Raw genomic sequence first — 16,247 nt, forward strand, 5'->3', positions numbered from 1 at the left:
TCTTTGATTTCTTTCATCAGTGTTTTATAGTTTTCTATATATAGGTCTTTAGTTTCTTTAGGTAGATATATTCCTAAGTATTTTATTCTTTTCATTGCAATGGTGAATGGAATTGTTTCCTTAATTTCTTTTCTACTTTCTCATTATTCGTGTATAGGAATGCAAGGGATTTCTGAATGTTGATTTTATATCCTGCAACTTTACTATATTCATTGAGTAGCTCTAGTAATTTTCCGGTGGAGTCTTTAGGGTTTTCTATGTAGACGATCACGTCATCTGCAAACAGTGAAAGTTTTACTTCTTCTTTTCCAGGTTGGATTCCTTTTATTTCTTTTTCTGCTCTGATTGCTGTGGCCAAAACTTCCAGAACTATGTTGAATAGTAGTGGTAAAAGTGGGCACCCTTGTCTTGTGGAACCCATATCTTTTGACTCCAAAAGCCTTACATTTCCTACTAAACTGAAGTATCTTAGCTCAAGAAAGGGCAAGAAATCAGAGGAAAAATCTATTAACATTCATCATTTAGAGGGGATTTGATGAAAAAAATTTATGAAAATAGCCACTTTGATATGTCCTCCTCCTTCAAGAAACATTTCATTAGATCCTAGATATATGATTTTCTAGGTAATAACATGCTTACTTGCTAAAGAAAGGTTTGAAATCTTTTAAAACAAATAATAGAGTTGAAGGTGTTTTCTTGTAAATCAGGTGGAAAATAGGTAAAACAGTCCCTGGAATGGCCCTAACTGTTCCCAAGCCATCAAGCTAACATGTGCTCAGATCTGCTGCCGCCAGGTCGCTCAGTCGTGCCCGACCCTGTGAGACCCCAGAGACGGCAGCCCACCAGGGTCCCATGTCCCTGGGATTCTCCAGGCAAGAACGCTGGAGTGGGCTGCCATTTCCTTCTCCAATGCATGAAAGTGAAAAGTGAAAGAGAAGTTGCTCAGTTGTGTCCAACTCCTAGTGACCCCATGGACTGCAGCCCACCAGGCTCCTCCGTCCATGGCATTTGCCAGGCAAGAGTACCCGAGTTGGGTGCCACTGTCTTCTCCTCAGATTTGCTAGAGTTCTTCAACTATAACAAGCACTTCAGGACTTAGATGTAGCATTATGCGGTCACTAAGCTTGCCAGAAAATCATAGCTTTTACTTTAAAAACTAGAACAAAATGCTTTCTTCCACAGAATATTCACTCTCCTCAAGAAGCATTCACAGTATTTCCATCAGGTGGCCATTTTGGATTGATTTTCAAATAAGCTGGTCGGCTCTACCAGGATATAGGAATCCTATGATAGTTATGTAAGCTTTTAAAAACTAATAGTACTAAATGTTAAATGTCCTGATACTGAAATGCAAGTAAGGATGCAATTTCTGTTGTATGTAGATGAAGCCTGCCATCCTCACTCTAATCTACTGAGAGGCCAAACTCAGAATATCTATAATCCCATGAAAGAGACACTCCAGTCTTCTATTAGATAATGGCAAGTACTACCTTTTTGCCCCAGATAAGGCAGCATTATGGCCTCCTTGACAATCATTTATTTTGCTCTGCTTCTCACAAATAACATTATCAGTGAAAATAAAAGCAACAACACAAAAATACCTTCAGAGGTATCAGAAGGCTGGCCTTCAGACACTAGAATTAATAAAGAACAGAGTATAGTTGAACAAAAACCAACCAAACAAAAAACACCTGGGAATATGTTAGGAGAAGACATGATTTAGCTGGCTGTTCCTCTTTGAGGCTGTACAAAGAATGTGGCAGGCAGGAATAATGACAAAGGAGAGAGGCTGAGAATACAGTTGGTTTTATATAGGTGCTGAGCAACATATTTCAATCCAATGAATAATTAGTTCCATTATCACCACTTGGAGGCATATGAAAAAAAGTTTAGGACTTAGCCCTTTCTATTTGTGAAGCAAAATTATAACCATATAAAGACAGAACAAAACAAAGTGATAAAATTATAATAACTGGGTACAAATAAATAGGCACAGAGATTTTTAATAGGGCAATTATATCCCTTGGGAAGTGGAGGAGGAAAATTTGCAGGAGTCAGAATGAAAATAGGAAGATGGAGAAGAAAAGGAAGAGGCCTTGGGGAGGCAAGCCTCAAGTGTCTGCATTTCTCCCTAGGTAAAAAAGGTGATCAAGCATGGGCAGTCTGCCCCTGGAATTAGGGAAGGGAATACACATTGAACTGATGTACAAGATCCTGAGTAATGAGGAGAATAAGTGCTGCTAACAAAGTCTTTTCTTTGTGATCTAGCTAGAGACATAAAAAGATCATTTCAGATTCCTCCTCCCTCACTGCCTCTGAATTAACCATCAAATTCTGTCTCTTATACCTTCTCCCAAACTGATCTAAGCTGTACATTCTCCTACCGACGGTAAGAAAACAGAGGAAGAGAGCTTAGGATCTGTCCTGGGTCACACAAATAGTAAGGAACACAGCTATACAGAAAAAAAAAATTAATAAAAAGAATCTTCTCGTCAGTGTTCTATCCACTACAACTAACAGGAAAGAAATCAGAAAAGCAAATGCTGTCAGAGTTTTCCCTGGAGAAGAGTTGCTTCTTCAGGGTGATGTGGCACTGTGCATGCAGGAACAGGGAGGGAAAGGTACCCGAATGTGGAACCATTCTTTCATTTTTCTCTCTCACCTCCCCATTATTTTCCATACACTGTGAGTCCCAATTTAGAAAGAGTACGTTAATTTCTTCTGTACATGAGTGACAGTTTGACGTAAGAGACATACATTGGTATACTTCTCTAGTGATCACAAACCAGTGAGAATAAGCAAGACAAAAAGCTCAATCTTCTGAGAGAAGTACATGTCTTGAGAGCTCACAACTAGAATCTCTATCACACTGGAACTCATATGCAACAGTTCTAGGGTTTACATTTACTTTACAAAGGTGCTATAATAAATTTCAGCAAAACCGTTTACCTCTAATAACCGAGGTATCCAGCCTTTCCGGTAACCATACGGGGGAGGCTCTCTTCGGGAGGAGACCAGTGAGGTCTGTCGTGATCTCTGGGATCGTGCCTTTTCTTCAGCCTCAAGCTGGTCCTGAGACAGCTGAGTAGGTGCAGGTAAAAAGCTAGAAACAAAGACAGAAAAAGTAAGAATTTAAAAAATTCTTACATTTTATTATTGCAATTTGCCCATCAAACACTATTTTCCTATTATATTTCTTCCTTTGGGCAAAAGAGCAAAGTTTCCAATGATTTATGGCAGGGTTAAATATTTGTTGCTTTATTACGCCTGGAAAAGAAATAAGTACTAAGAGACATACAGTAAAAATATCTGACCAGGATGCAGGCAACCAGTGCCCAGAATTAAGAAATTTCACATAATAAACCACTAGTTTTTATGCCTCCACATTTCTTTTCTTGTAACAAGTAAATTTTCTCAATTACCGAGGGGTCAACTCTCTAGAATACGATGGTCTTACTGTCTTTAATACCCCTTAAAAAAAAAAAAGGAACGCCTCACGAATTTCACATTCCCTTCATGCATGCCATCCTTGTGCAGGGGCCATGCTAATCTTCTCTGTATTGTTCCAATTTTAGTACATGTGCTGCTGAACCGAGCACTTTACTATTCTTATACTCCTTATTTTTAACTATTTTACCCTTATGCTTCCTACATTTAACTATTTTAGCATTAATACAAAAAAATAAGTATTAGCACTGAAAGTGACAAAGAGGTGGATAAAAAAGAAAACAGGAGATGCATATTTAAGTGCATTTCCCCAAGGGTATCTAGTTTGGGATGTAATTTAAAACTTAAGAGGTTTTAACCATTCTTAACTTTTAAGTATGATAAAAGTTATTACAGAGATATACCAAAGTACCACAAAAGGATTCCAGTATGTAAATAATATACCCAATGGAAAAGTTAGGGTCCCTTTGTGATTCTTGGCTAGTAAGAATATTTGAATAAGCAGCAGAGCTTATTTATTAAAAAAATATTTATTGGTTGCTGGGGTGCTAGCACTGTGCTAGGTAGGAAAGGAGACGATGAACTGAGAAAGATAGATGGGTGCTGTAGAGAGAGATCAAAATCACATAACTCCGTAATTACCAGTTATACTAAGTGATCAGAAAAAGTACAAAGTGTTGCGATAGTGTATATCAGAAGAATCTAATCCAATCTGGCGGGTCCGGTAATGTGATGGTAAGAACTCTGAGTTCAGAAGCTATCCATGCCACACACTAACTTTTAGTTGCTTACCTCTCTGAACTTCAGTTTCCTCATTTGTAATGATGGACCAAAAGATTATCTACCTCTCAGAGCTGTTTTAAGTATTAAATGAGACCACCCATGAACAACGTGGCACAGAGTCTGGCTACCATTCAGTGTGTGTTCCATAAACATTTGATTTTTTGGAGCTGTTCCACAATTCCCCCAGCGTAAGTTAGTTACCCTTCACCTATGCTCTCATAAGACCCTCTGCACACCACTACTACAACATCTGTCTTACTGTACTGCAATCACTATCGATTTATCTTTCTTTCTCTCATTAGACTGTGGGCAACTTGAGGGCAGGAATCACTTTCTGTTTCTTTAATCCTTAACTCTTAAAGCACTGCCTAACTAGCTCACAATAGGGCTTTACTCAAATGTTGGCTGGAGAAATAACTTCACTCTACTCTTTGCACTCATCATTTTTCGGTCACAAACTTACTGCTTTTCTTTAAACAAATCATTTCTGTATCCTTATATCTGCTTTCCCACTGCCATAGGTATTCTATTTACTTATTAAGAAAACTCTTCATCAGATTCTTTAGTGCTTGCTTCTCAGTATTCCTGTCCCTGCTCAATTATACCTCCCTACAGCTGTTACCTGACCAAAACAGCATTCCACCCTGCTCTTTGCGTCACTCTCTATACCTTTATTTTATTCCTAGTACTTACTACCTGAAATTGTATTACTGATTTGTTTACTCCTATAGTCTGTCTTCCCTAGAATGTAAACTCTGAGGGTAAGAAGAGTCCCTGACAGAATCAATAGCAACACTAGCTGACACAAAGTACTTTCAATCCATGCAATCCCAACATATGCAATTTACTAAGCAAATGAATGGATGAAAGGAGTCAAAACATTTTGGGCTTATACCATAGCTGTTTCCAGTAAACCATGTATACTAACACATAGAGGGATACAAAGTCAGAAACAAGCCAAAATATTTACTTAGGTTTCATTTCTCTTTTACCTTTTGTTGGAAGAAAATGATCATTCTAGTCACTAAAATGATCAAAAGGCAGGCAGTTTGTCAAGGCAGAGTTTGGACAATCTAGTAAACAGGTAATCTGGCCTGGATTATAATGAGAACGCATCCTAGCCTTCCAGAGAGTCTTAATATTGCTGTTCCCTGTAAAGGATGACAATCCCATGAGGTACTTTCCTATGGTAGGGGTGGGCTGCTTAAGTGAACAAAAGTCTACCTCAGTATTTCTCAACTGCGGGCAAAATAACTACAATGCAGATATCTGACAACACCTGGAAACATTTTGTTATAACTTGTGAAGCAGAGGGAAGAGAAGAGGTGGGGATGCCACTGGCATCTACTGGGTACAAGCTAAAGATACTCATGAACATCTTAATGTAGGCAGGGAGGCCCCATACAAGAATGAATTATCCAGCCCCAAATGTCAATAGAGCCGCTGTGGAGACATCTTAGTCTATCCTTTCCTTTTTACTAGTCTCTGCTGTTAAGAATCTCTGGGAGATCTTAGCGATAACAACACTTCACCTGGAAACTTGAAACTGTCTATAGAAACCAAATCAGCTAAAACTCCATGTAAGTCCCCAAGACAAGCTACTTAATGACTGCACTCTGCTATCGCAATTTTAAGCACCCAATGCCGACAAGATCTCTGGTATTTTTGCTCTGTGTCCTTTTCAATTCCATCTTTTCCACAAAGCGTTTCCTCATAACACTACTAGTCTCTGTCACACTGCCTCCCACCTGGAGGGCACTCACTCGCATGTTTGCTGCCTGCAACACTTACTAAAGAAAATGCTCCAGTTCATTCAGCCCATTCCATCTAATTCTTTTTGCACTTCACGCTAGTACTACATAATAAGCATTCTGTATTCTTCGTTTCATATCTGTAGGCCTTGTACCCCAATCTGCCCTGCTGCCAAAGACTGTCAGATTTTCCTTCTGTATACACACAAACCCTAGGACAGAAAAAGAAATCTCTCATCCAAGTATTTTTACGGTTCATAACGGTCATCAGCCAAGACAAAGGCGAACAAGGATAATGAAGAGTGTCAGGGGAGCTGAGGCAGATGTCCTAACGCGATTCCTTTCTTTACCCTCTTGGGCAGTCAACTTTTCCCGTTGCAGTTCGTTTGCGTGTAAAGTTTTCTACTGAGATGGGGCAGCAAGGTCGGAGTTACGTAACTCCTTCGAATCTCTTCTTTAAGCATCTTTTCCTTAAAGGCGGGGACCACTTTAATCACTTGCAGTTGCCAAGGCAACCGGGAACCGCAAAAATCATACTCGGTTCTATCTAAGGGAAGAAATTCTAAAAAAGCCCAAAGTTAAAAGTGCGGGCAGCGACGGGAACTAGCAGACAGCGGCCACTACCGTAGCTTTTGATTTTAAATCTCCTTCAGTACCGCTCTCCCCAGCCCTTTTTTTCCAGGAGTCCTGGTTTAGGACAGAAACAGAAGAAAAGACTTCGGCGAAAAAACAGCCAGGCAGTCGCCGTCTCCCGCCCGCTCCACTCTGCCCAAATAAGCCCCTGCCCTCCACACACTCGCATCGCGCCCACCCGAGCCGCGGACCAGAGGCGGAGCCCTCCACACCCCCAAGACGCTCAAACGAAAAACGCGCGACTCCGCGGTCTCTCAGGCCAGAGACCTATTGGCTACGCCGCGACTTTCGGCCCTAGCGAGGGGGCGAAGGCAACCCGGGAAGCCGCTAAGGAAAGACCCCAGCTTCGGCGAGGCCTAGCCGTCCCAGCGGCCTGCAGGAAGGCCCAGCCGTGGCCTCGGCTTACAGATGCTCTGTGGCCCGAGCCTGGTGACGGCCCGGGGAGTGTGGGCAGAGAAATGAAAAAGGTGGGTACTCCCAGACCCTTCCGTATCGAGGACCCGAATCAACAAACCCACCTGGTGAGCGCCATCTTCTTCCGCTTCTTCCAGCGCGAGCGACAGCACCGCGGGGCGGGCCTTTCCCGGGCGGAGAGCTGTGGAAAGGAAGGGGCGCGCGCTGCGCAGGCGCCCTAGCCGAACGGCCTTCTGGGACTTGTAGTTCTTTGAAAAAGACTACAATTCGGTTCCATTGTCAACCAGAGTTCTGGGATACACGGTTCACTTAAGAAAACCCCAAACGCATCGCTCTTACACTATGACATGATAGAGCATTCCCTAAGCATGATAATAACGAAGTTGAGATGCCTTTTAAGTTACTTTATTTTCAGTTCAGTTGAGTTGCTCAGTCGTTTCTGATTCTTTGCGACCCCATGGACTGCAGCACACCAAGCTTCCCTGTCCATCACCAACTCCCAGAGCTTACTCAAAGTCATGTCTATCGAGTCAGTGATGCCATCCAACCATCTCATTCCCTATCCCTTTCTCCTCCCAACGTCACTCTTTCTCAGCATCAGAGTCTTTTCAAATGAGTCAGTTCTTCACATCAGGTGGCCAAAGTATTGGAGTTTCAGCTTCAGCATCAGTCCTTCCAATAAATATTCAGGACTGATTTCTTTTAGGATGGACTGGTTGGATCTCCTTAGAGTCCAAGGGACTCTCAAGAGTCTTCTCCAACACCACAGTTCAAAAGCACGAATTCTTTTGCGCTCTGCTTTCTTAATAGTCCAACTCTCACATACATACCAGACTACTGGAAAAACCACAGCTTTGACTAGACGAACGTTTGTCGGCAAAGTAATGTCTCTGCTTTATTATTTTTTTTATTTTTATTTTTTTTAATTTTTATTTTTACCTTATTTTACTTTACAATACTGTATTGGTTTTGCCATACATTGACATGAATCCACCACGGGTGTACATGTGATCCCAAACATGAACCCCCCTCCCACCTCCCTCCTCATAACAACCCTCTGGGTCATCCCCATGCACCAGCCCCAAGCATGCTGTATCCTGCATTGGACATAGACTGGCGATTCGATTCTTACATGATAGTATACATGTTTCAATGCCATTCTCCCAAATCATCCCACCCTCTCCCTCTCCCTCTGAGTCCAAAAGTCCGCTATACATATCTGTGTCTTTGTCTTTTTTGTTATCTTGCATACAGGGTCGTCATTGCCATCTTTCTAAATTCCATATATATGTGTTAGTATACTGTATTGGTGTTTTTCTTTCTGGCTTACTTCACTCTGTATAATCGGCTCCAGTTTCATCCATCTCATCAGAACTGATTCAAATGTATTCTTTTTAACGGCTGAGTAATACTCCATTGTGTATATGTACCACAGCTTTCTTATCCATTCATCTGCTGATGGACATCTAGATTGTTTCCATGTCCTGGCTATTATAAACAGTGCTGCGATGAACATTGGGGTACATGTGTCTCTTTCGATTCTGGTTTCCTCGGTGTGTATGCCCAGAAGTGGGATTGCTGGGTCATAAGGCAGTTCTATTTGCAATTTTTAAAGGAATCTCCACACTGTTCTCCATAGTGGCTGCACTAGTTTGCATTCCCACCAACAGTGTAGGAGGGTTCCCTTTTCTCCACACCCTCTCCAGCATGTATTGCTTACAGATTTTTGGATCGCAGACATTCTGACTGTTGTGAAGTGGTACCTCATTGTGGTTTTGATTTGCATTTCTCTAATAATGAGTGATGTTGAGCATCTTTTCATGTGTTTGTTAGCCATCCGTATGTCTTCTTTGAGAAATGTCTATTTAGTTCTTTGGCCCATTTTTTGATTGGGTCATTTATTTTTCTGGAATTGAGCTGCATAAGTTGCTTGTATATTTTTGAGATGAGTTGTTAGTCAGTTGTTTCATTTGCTATTAATTTCTCCCATTCAGAAGGCTGTCTTTTCACCTTGCTTATAGTTTCCTTTGTTGTGCAGAAGCTTTTAATTTTAATTAGATTCCATTTGTTCAATTTTGCTTTTATTTCCAGAATTCTGGGAGGTGGATCATAGAGGTTCCTGCTGTGATTTATGTCGGAGAGTGTTTTGCCTATGTTCTCCTCTAGGAGTTTTATAGTTTCTGGTCTTACATTTAGATCTTTAATCCATTTTGAGTTTATTTTTGTGTGCGGTGTTAGAAAGTGATCTAGTTTCATTCTTTCACAAGTGGTTGACCAGTTTTCCCAGCACCACTTTTTAAAGAGATTGTCTTTACTCCATTGTATATTCTTGCCTCCTTTGTCAAAGATAAGGTGTCCATAGGTGTGTGGATTTCTCTCTGGGCTTTCTATTTTGTTCCATTGATCTATATGTCTGTCTTTGTGCCAGTACCGTACTGTCTTGATGACTGTGGCTTTGTAGTAGAGCCTGAAGTCAGGCAAGTTGATTCCTCCAGTTCCATTCTTCTTTCTCAAGATTGCTTTGGTTATTCGAGGTTTTTTGTATTTCCATACAAATCTTGAAATTATTTGTTCTAGTTCTGTGAAAAATATGGCTGGTAGCTTGATAGGGATTGCATTGAATTTGTAAATTGCTTTGGGTAGTATACTCATGTTCACTATATTGATTCTTCCGATCCATGAACATGGTATATTTCTCCATCTATTAGTGTCCTCTTTGATTTCTTTCATCAGTGTTTTATAGTTTTCTATATATAGGTCTTTAGTTTCTTTAGGTAGATATATTCCTAAGTATTTTATTCTTTTCATTGCAATGGTGAATGGAATTGTTTCATTAATTTCTTTTTCTACTTTCTCATTATTAGTGTATAGGAATGCAAGGGATTTCTGAATGTTGATTTTATATCCTGCAACTTTACTATATTCATTGATTAGCTCTAGTAATTTTCCGGTGGAGTGTTTAGGGTTTTCTATGTAGAGGATCATGTCATCTGCAAACAGTGAGAGTTTTACTTCTTTTCCAGTTTGGATTCCTTTTATTTCTTTTTCTGTTCTGATTGCTGTGGCCAAAACTTCCAGAACTATGTTGAATAGTAACGGTGAAAGTGGGCACCCTTGTCTTGTTCCTGACTTTAGGGGAAATGCTTTCAATTTTTCACCATTGAGGATAATGTTTGCTGTGGGTTTGTCATATATAGCTTTTATTATGTTGAGGTATGTTCCTTCTATTCCTGCTTTCTGGAGAGTTTTTATCATAAATGGATGTTGAATTTTGTCAAAGGCCTTCTCTGCATCTACTGAGATAATCATATGGCTTTAATTTTTCAATTTGTTAATGTGGTGAATTACATTGATTGATTTGCAGATATTGAAGAATCCTTGCATCTCTGTGATAAAGCCCACTTGGTCATGGTGTATCATCTGTCTCTGCTTTTTAATATGCTTGTCTAGCTTGGTCATAGCTTTTCTTCCAAGGAGAAAGCATCTTTTAATTTTATGGCTGCAGTCACCATCTGCAGCGATTTGGGAGCCCAAGAAAATAAAGTCTGTCACTGTTTCCATTGTTTCCCTATCTATTTGCCACAAAGTGATGGGACTGGATGCCATAGATCTTAGTTTTCTGAATGTTGAGTTTTAAGCCAACTTTTTCACTCTCCTCTTTCACTTTCATCAAAAGGTTCTTTAGTTTCTCTTCCCTTTCTGCCCTAAGGGTGGTGTCATCTGCATATCTGAGGTTATTGATATTTTTCCCGGCAATCTTCCCCAACTTCTGCTTCATCCAGCCCGGCATTTCGCATGATGTACTCTGCATAGAAGTTAAATAAGCAGGGTGACAATAGACAACCTTGACATACTCCTTTCCCGATTTGGAGCCAGCCTGTTGTTCCATGTCCAGTTCTAACTGTTGCTTCTTGACCTGCATACAGATTTCTCAGATGGCTGGTAAGGTGGTCTGGTATTCCCATCTATTTCAGAATTTTCCACAGTTTATTGTGATCCATACAGTCAAAGGCTTTGGCATAGTCAATCAAGCAGAAATAGATGTTTTTTCTGGAACTCTCTTGCTTTTTTGATGATGCAGTGGATGTTGGCAATTTGATCTCTGGTTCCTCTGCCTTTCCTAAATCCAACTTGAACATCTGGAAGTTCTCAGTTCACATACTGTTGAAGCCTGGCTTGGAGAGTTTTGAGCATTACTTTGCTAGCATGTGACATGAGTGAAATTGTGCAATATTACTTGCAATAATAATATTAATAGTATTAAATTGTGCACTTTATTTTACTCCCCATTTAATCTAATTTCCTTTGTTGTTGTCCCAAATGTAGAAGACATTTTCATTCCCAAATGGGGGCGACATTCCCAAATGGGGGCGACAATGTTAAATGAAAGGATTGATGGGTTAAATAAGGGAGTTGATGAGTTGAATAAAAGGGAGACCTCAGGGAGATCTGGGTTCAATCCCTGGCTTGGGAAGATCCCCTCGAGAAGGGAAAGGCTACCCACTGCAGTATTCTGGCCTGGAGAATTCCATGGACTGTATAGTCCATGGGGTCTATACAGTTTGTAGATAAATATAGTCCAGAGAATTCCATGGTCTACTGGCTATGGGATTGCAAAGAGTCAGACACGACAGTCATCAGGACAGATAGACATGTTTCTTCACTTTGCTCTTTCCACTTGTTAATATATCTTGGAGATCACTCCTTTGCAGCATATAGAGATTACATTGGAGGTTCCTAGCAGAGAATAAACTTGGTCTGACTTATGTTTTAAGAAGATTATTATGGCTACTATATTAAAAATGGATTCCAAGAAGCAAGGAAGGAAATGGGGAGACTGGTGGGTAACTTTTAAGATAATTTGGGGACAGATGCTGATGGCTTAGGCAGGGAGTTAGTAGTGGATATGATAAGGTGAACTTGGAATCTGGACCTATTTCAAAGGTATAAACAACAAATTTTGATGATGGAATTGATGTTAGGTATGAAAGAGAGTTCCAAATAGGAAAATGAGTACGTCAAGGCTGTATATTGTCACCCTGCTTATTTAAATTATATGCAGCGTACTGGGCTGGAAGAAGCACAACCTGGAATCAAGATTGCTGGAAGAAATATCAATAACCTCAGATATGCAGATGACACCATCCTTATGGCAGAAAGTGAAGAGGAACTAAAAAGCCTCTTGATGAAAATGAAAGAGGAGAGTGAAAAAGTTGGCTTAAAACTCAACATTCAGAAAACGAAGATCATGGCATCTGGTCCCATCACTTCATGGGAAATAGATGGAGAAACAGTGGAAACAGTGTCAGACTTTATTTTAGGGGCTCCAAAATCACTGCAGATGGTGATTGCAGCCATGAAATTAAAAGACGCTTACTCTTCAGAAGTAAAGTTATGACCAACCTAGATAGCATATTGAAAAGCAGAGACATTACTTTGCCAACAAAGGTCTGTCTAGTCAAGGCTACGGTTTTTCCAGTGATCATGTATGGATGTGAGAGTTGGACTGTGAAGAAAGCTGAGCGCCGAAGAACTGATGCTTTTGAACTGCGGTGTTGGAGAAGACTCTTGAGAGTCCCTTGGACTGCAAGGAGATCCAACCAGTCCGTTCTAAAGGAGATCAGTCCTGGGTGTTCATTGGAAGGACTGATGCTGAAGCTGAAACTCCAATACTTTGGCCACCTCATATGAAGAGTTGACTCACTGGAAAAGACTCTGATGCTGGGAGGGATTGGGGGCAGGAGGAGAAGGGGACAACAGAGGATGAGATGGCTGGATGGCATCACTGACTTGATGGACATGAGTTGAGTGAACTCCGGAAGTTGGTGATGGACAGAGAGGCCTGGTGTGCTGCGATTCATGGGGTCGCAAAGAGTCGTACACGACTGAGCGACTGAACTGAACTGACTGATGAAAGAGAGTAATCAGAGATGACTCCAACTAGGACAGAGTTGCCATTTACTGAGATGGGAAAACTGAGAGAGGGCCACTTCCATGGGGGAAGATCAGAATTGGGCTTTGAATGTGTTACATTTGAAATGCCTTGTTAGATATCCAAGTAAAGGTATAAAATAGGCAGTTGATATACGAGTTTTTAGTGTGGGGGTAGTGATCAAGGCTGGAGACCTTTGGAGACAGATAGTATTTACATTCATGATACCAGTTGAGATTACTAATGGAATGAGTGTAGGTGCAAAAGAGAAGTGGTCCAAGAACGGACCTCTGGAGTTTAGAAGTTGGGGATATGAGAGGAATCAATAAAGGAAACAGAACTGCTAGAGATTTGATCAATGGAGTTAGGAGAGAAAGCATATGTCTTTCATTTAAATCAGATCCTATACGGGTGTAGGCCTGAGTTACCAGTATCTATCTTTCCTGGGGGCTTCCCAGGTAGCTCAGTGGTAAAGAAACCACCTGGCAATTCAGGAGATGCAGGTTCCATCCCTGGGTCTGGAAAATCCCCTGGAGAAAGAGCTGGCAATCTACTCCAGTATTCCTGCCTAGGAAAGCCCATGGACAGGGGGGCCTGGTGGGCTGTAGCCCATGGGGTCGTAAAGAGCTGGACACAACTGAGCATGCATGCATGCACAGCATCTTTCCTGGCATAAGGCAAGAGCCTATGGCAGGGAAGAATGAAGGCATCATGCAAAATGGAGAGACCAGAGGATAAAGAGAGGGAGAGTAAGAGGCTGATGGAGTTGAGGCCTCTGACAACATCATGGCAGTTCTTGGATACAGCAGTGCCTGAAGACCACACCACCTTCAATTTTTTTTAACCAAGTGAGCCAATAAATTATTTTGTTGCTTTCAACTAGTTTAAGTTTATCATTTGCAACAAAAAGGAATTTATACAATGGTTATTTTCTGTGCTCCCATAATTCTTGTTCTTCCCCTAGTCTTAACATTTACCACATTTCATAAATTTCAATGGGTTATGTGACTTCTAGGGAGATTGAATCTCTCTCACCATTCACTTGTGCCCAAACAATTTTGGGCAAGTCCTCAAGCCTTCACTGGCTTTCTTATCTGTAAAAGGGCAGCATGGGCCTAGGTAATATCAAACATCCCATCCAGTGTCAACATCTGTTGATTCTCAGTACTTTTCTCTAGGTTTTAAACTTCTAGATAGATTTAAAAATATGGCATTTCAGAGACCTAGTGGTATATACAACTGAGATGAATCTCAAAGGCATCATGATGAGTGAAAGAAACCAGTCTCGAAAGATTACATGTTATGTGATTTTATTTATGACATTCTTTTTAAAAAAAACTTTTATTTATTAGTTTATTATTTTTGGCTGCCCTGCATGCTGCGTGCAGGCTTTCTCCGGCTGCGGCAAGCAGGGCCTGCTCTCTGTTGCTGTGTTCAGGCTGCTCACTGTGGTGGCTTCCCTTGCTGCGGAGTGCGGGCTCTGGACGCTTGGGCTTCAGTAGTTGTGGCCATGGGTTTAGTTGCCCCACAGCATGTGGGATCTTTTCAGTCCAAGGATCTAACCCATGTCCCTTGATTGGCAGGCAGACTCTCAATGAGTGGACCACCAGGGAAATCCCTATTTATGACATTCTTGAAAAGAGAAAATAATAGTGACAGAGTGCAGATCAATGGTTGCCAGGGATGAGGGGTAGGGGAAACATGTGACCACTGCAAAGCAACGTTGGGGGTGATGGAATTGTTCTATATCCTAATTGTGAGGGTGATTATACACAACTATGAGTGTACTAAAATTCATAGAACTGTACAACAAAAAAATCAGTTTTACTGTAAGACAATAAAAAAAAAAAAAGCCTGGTCTAGTTCTTACCACTGTACTGTGAGAATAGCCTCCTTAGCCTCATTCAGCATCAGTAACATTTACTTTGTACCTGCTGAGATTCAGAGCACATCTTGGGTTCCTAGGGCCATAAAAGTGGTTTCATAAAATGAATGTTTTTCAAATGGCTATCTGGGGAGGCCTTACAAATAGCTGTGAAAAGAAGAGAAGTGAAAAGCAAAGGAGAAAAGGAAAGATAGAAGCATCTGAATGCAGAGTTCCAAAGAATAGCAAGAAAAGATAAGAAAGCCTTCTTCAGTGATCAATGTAAAAAAATAGAGGAAAACAATAGAATGGAAAAGACTAGAGATCTTTTCAAGAAAATTAGAGATACCAAGGGAACATTTCATGCAAAGATGGGCTTGATAAAGGACAGAAATGGTATGGACCTAACAGAAGCAGAAGATATTAAGAAGAGGTGGCAAGAATACACAGAAGAACTGTACAACCCAGATAATCATGATGGTGTGATCACTCACCTAGAGCCAGACATCCTGGAATGTGAAGTCAAGTGGGCCTTAGAAAGCATCACTACGAACAAAGCTAGTGGAGGTGATGGAACTCCAGTTGAGCTGTTTCAAATCCTGAAAGGTGATGCTGTGAAAGTGCTGCACTCAATATGCCAGCACATTTGGAAAACTCAGCAGTGGCCACAGGACTGGAAAAGGTCAGTTTTCGTTCTAATCCCTAAGAAAGGCAATGCCAAAGAATGCTCAGACTACTGGACAGTCTCACATTCTAGTAAAGTAATGCTCAAAATTCTCCAAGCCAGGCTTCAGCAATACGTGAACCATGAACTTCCTGATGTTCAAGCTGGTTTTAGAAAAGGCAGAGGAACCAGAGATCAAATTGCCAACATCCACTGGATCATCGAAAAAGCAAGAGAGTTCCAGAAAAACATGTATTTCTGCTTGATTGACTATGCCAAAGCCTTTGACTGTGTGGATCACAATAAACTGTGGAAGATTCTGAAAGAGATGGGAATACCAGACCACCTGACCTGCCTCTTGAGAAACCTATATGCGAGTCAGGAAGCAACAGTTAGAACTGGACATGGAACAACAGACTGGTTCCAAATAGGAAAAGGAGTACGTCAAGGCTGTCTATTGTCACCCTGCTTATTTAACTTCGATGCAGAGTACATCATGAGAAATGCTGGACTGGAAGAAACACAAGCTGGAATCAAGATTGCCAGGAGAAATATCAATAACCTCAGATATGCAGATGACACCACCTCTATGGCAGAAAGTGAAGAGGAACTAAAAAGTGTCTTGATGAAAGTGAAAGAGGAGAGTGAAAAAGTTGGCTTAAAGCTCAACATTCAGAAAACTAAGATCATGGCCTCTGGTCCCATCACTTCATGGGAAATAGATGGGGAAACAGTGTCAGACTTTATTTTTTGGGGGGC

At 41.0% G+C, this 16,247-nt stretch overlaps 1 protein-coding gene and 1 pseudogene across 2 annotated transcripts in view; both read right to left on the bottom strand.

The window, feature by feature from the left end:
- Positions 1 to 7,168, bottom strand: part of SNW1 (SNW domain containing 1) — a 37,003-nt gene extending 29,835 nt beyond the window's left edge. For both annotated transcript variants that reach the window (XM_004010821.4, XM_060418432.1), the window contains exons 1-2: positions 7,133 to 7,168; positions 2,950 to 3,103 (exon numbers count right to left, since the gene is read on the bottom strand). In XM_004010821.4, coding sequence (XP_004010870.1) covers positions 2,950 to 3,103; positions 7,133 to 7,146 — 168 coding nt within the window. In that variant the 5' untranslated portion in view covers positions 7,147 to 7,168. The remainder of the gene's footprint in view (positions 1 to 2,949; positions 3,104 to 7,132) is intronic.
- On the bottom strand, positions 3,479 to 3,599 carry LOC114115901 (U6 spliceosomal RNA; annotated as a pseudogene).
- Positions 7,169 to 16,247: the final 9,079 nt, after the last annotated feature.

The sequence above is a fragment of the Ovis aries genome, chromosome 7 (assembly GCF_016772045.2).
Source record: "Ovis aries strain OAR_USU_Benz2616 breed Rambouillet chromosome 7, ARS-UI_Ramb_v3.0, whole genome shotgun sequence".
NCBI lineage: Eukaryota > Metazoa > Chordata > Mammalia > Artiodactyla > Bovidae > Ovis > Ovis aries.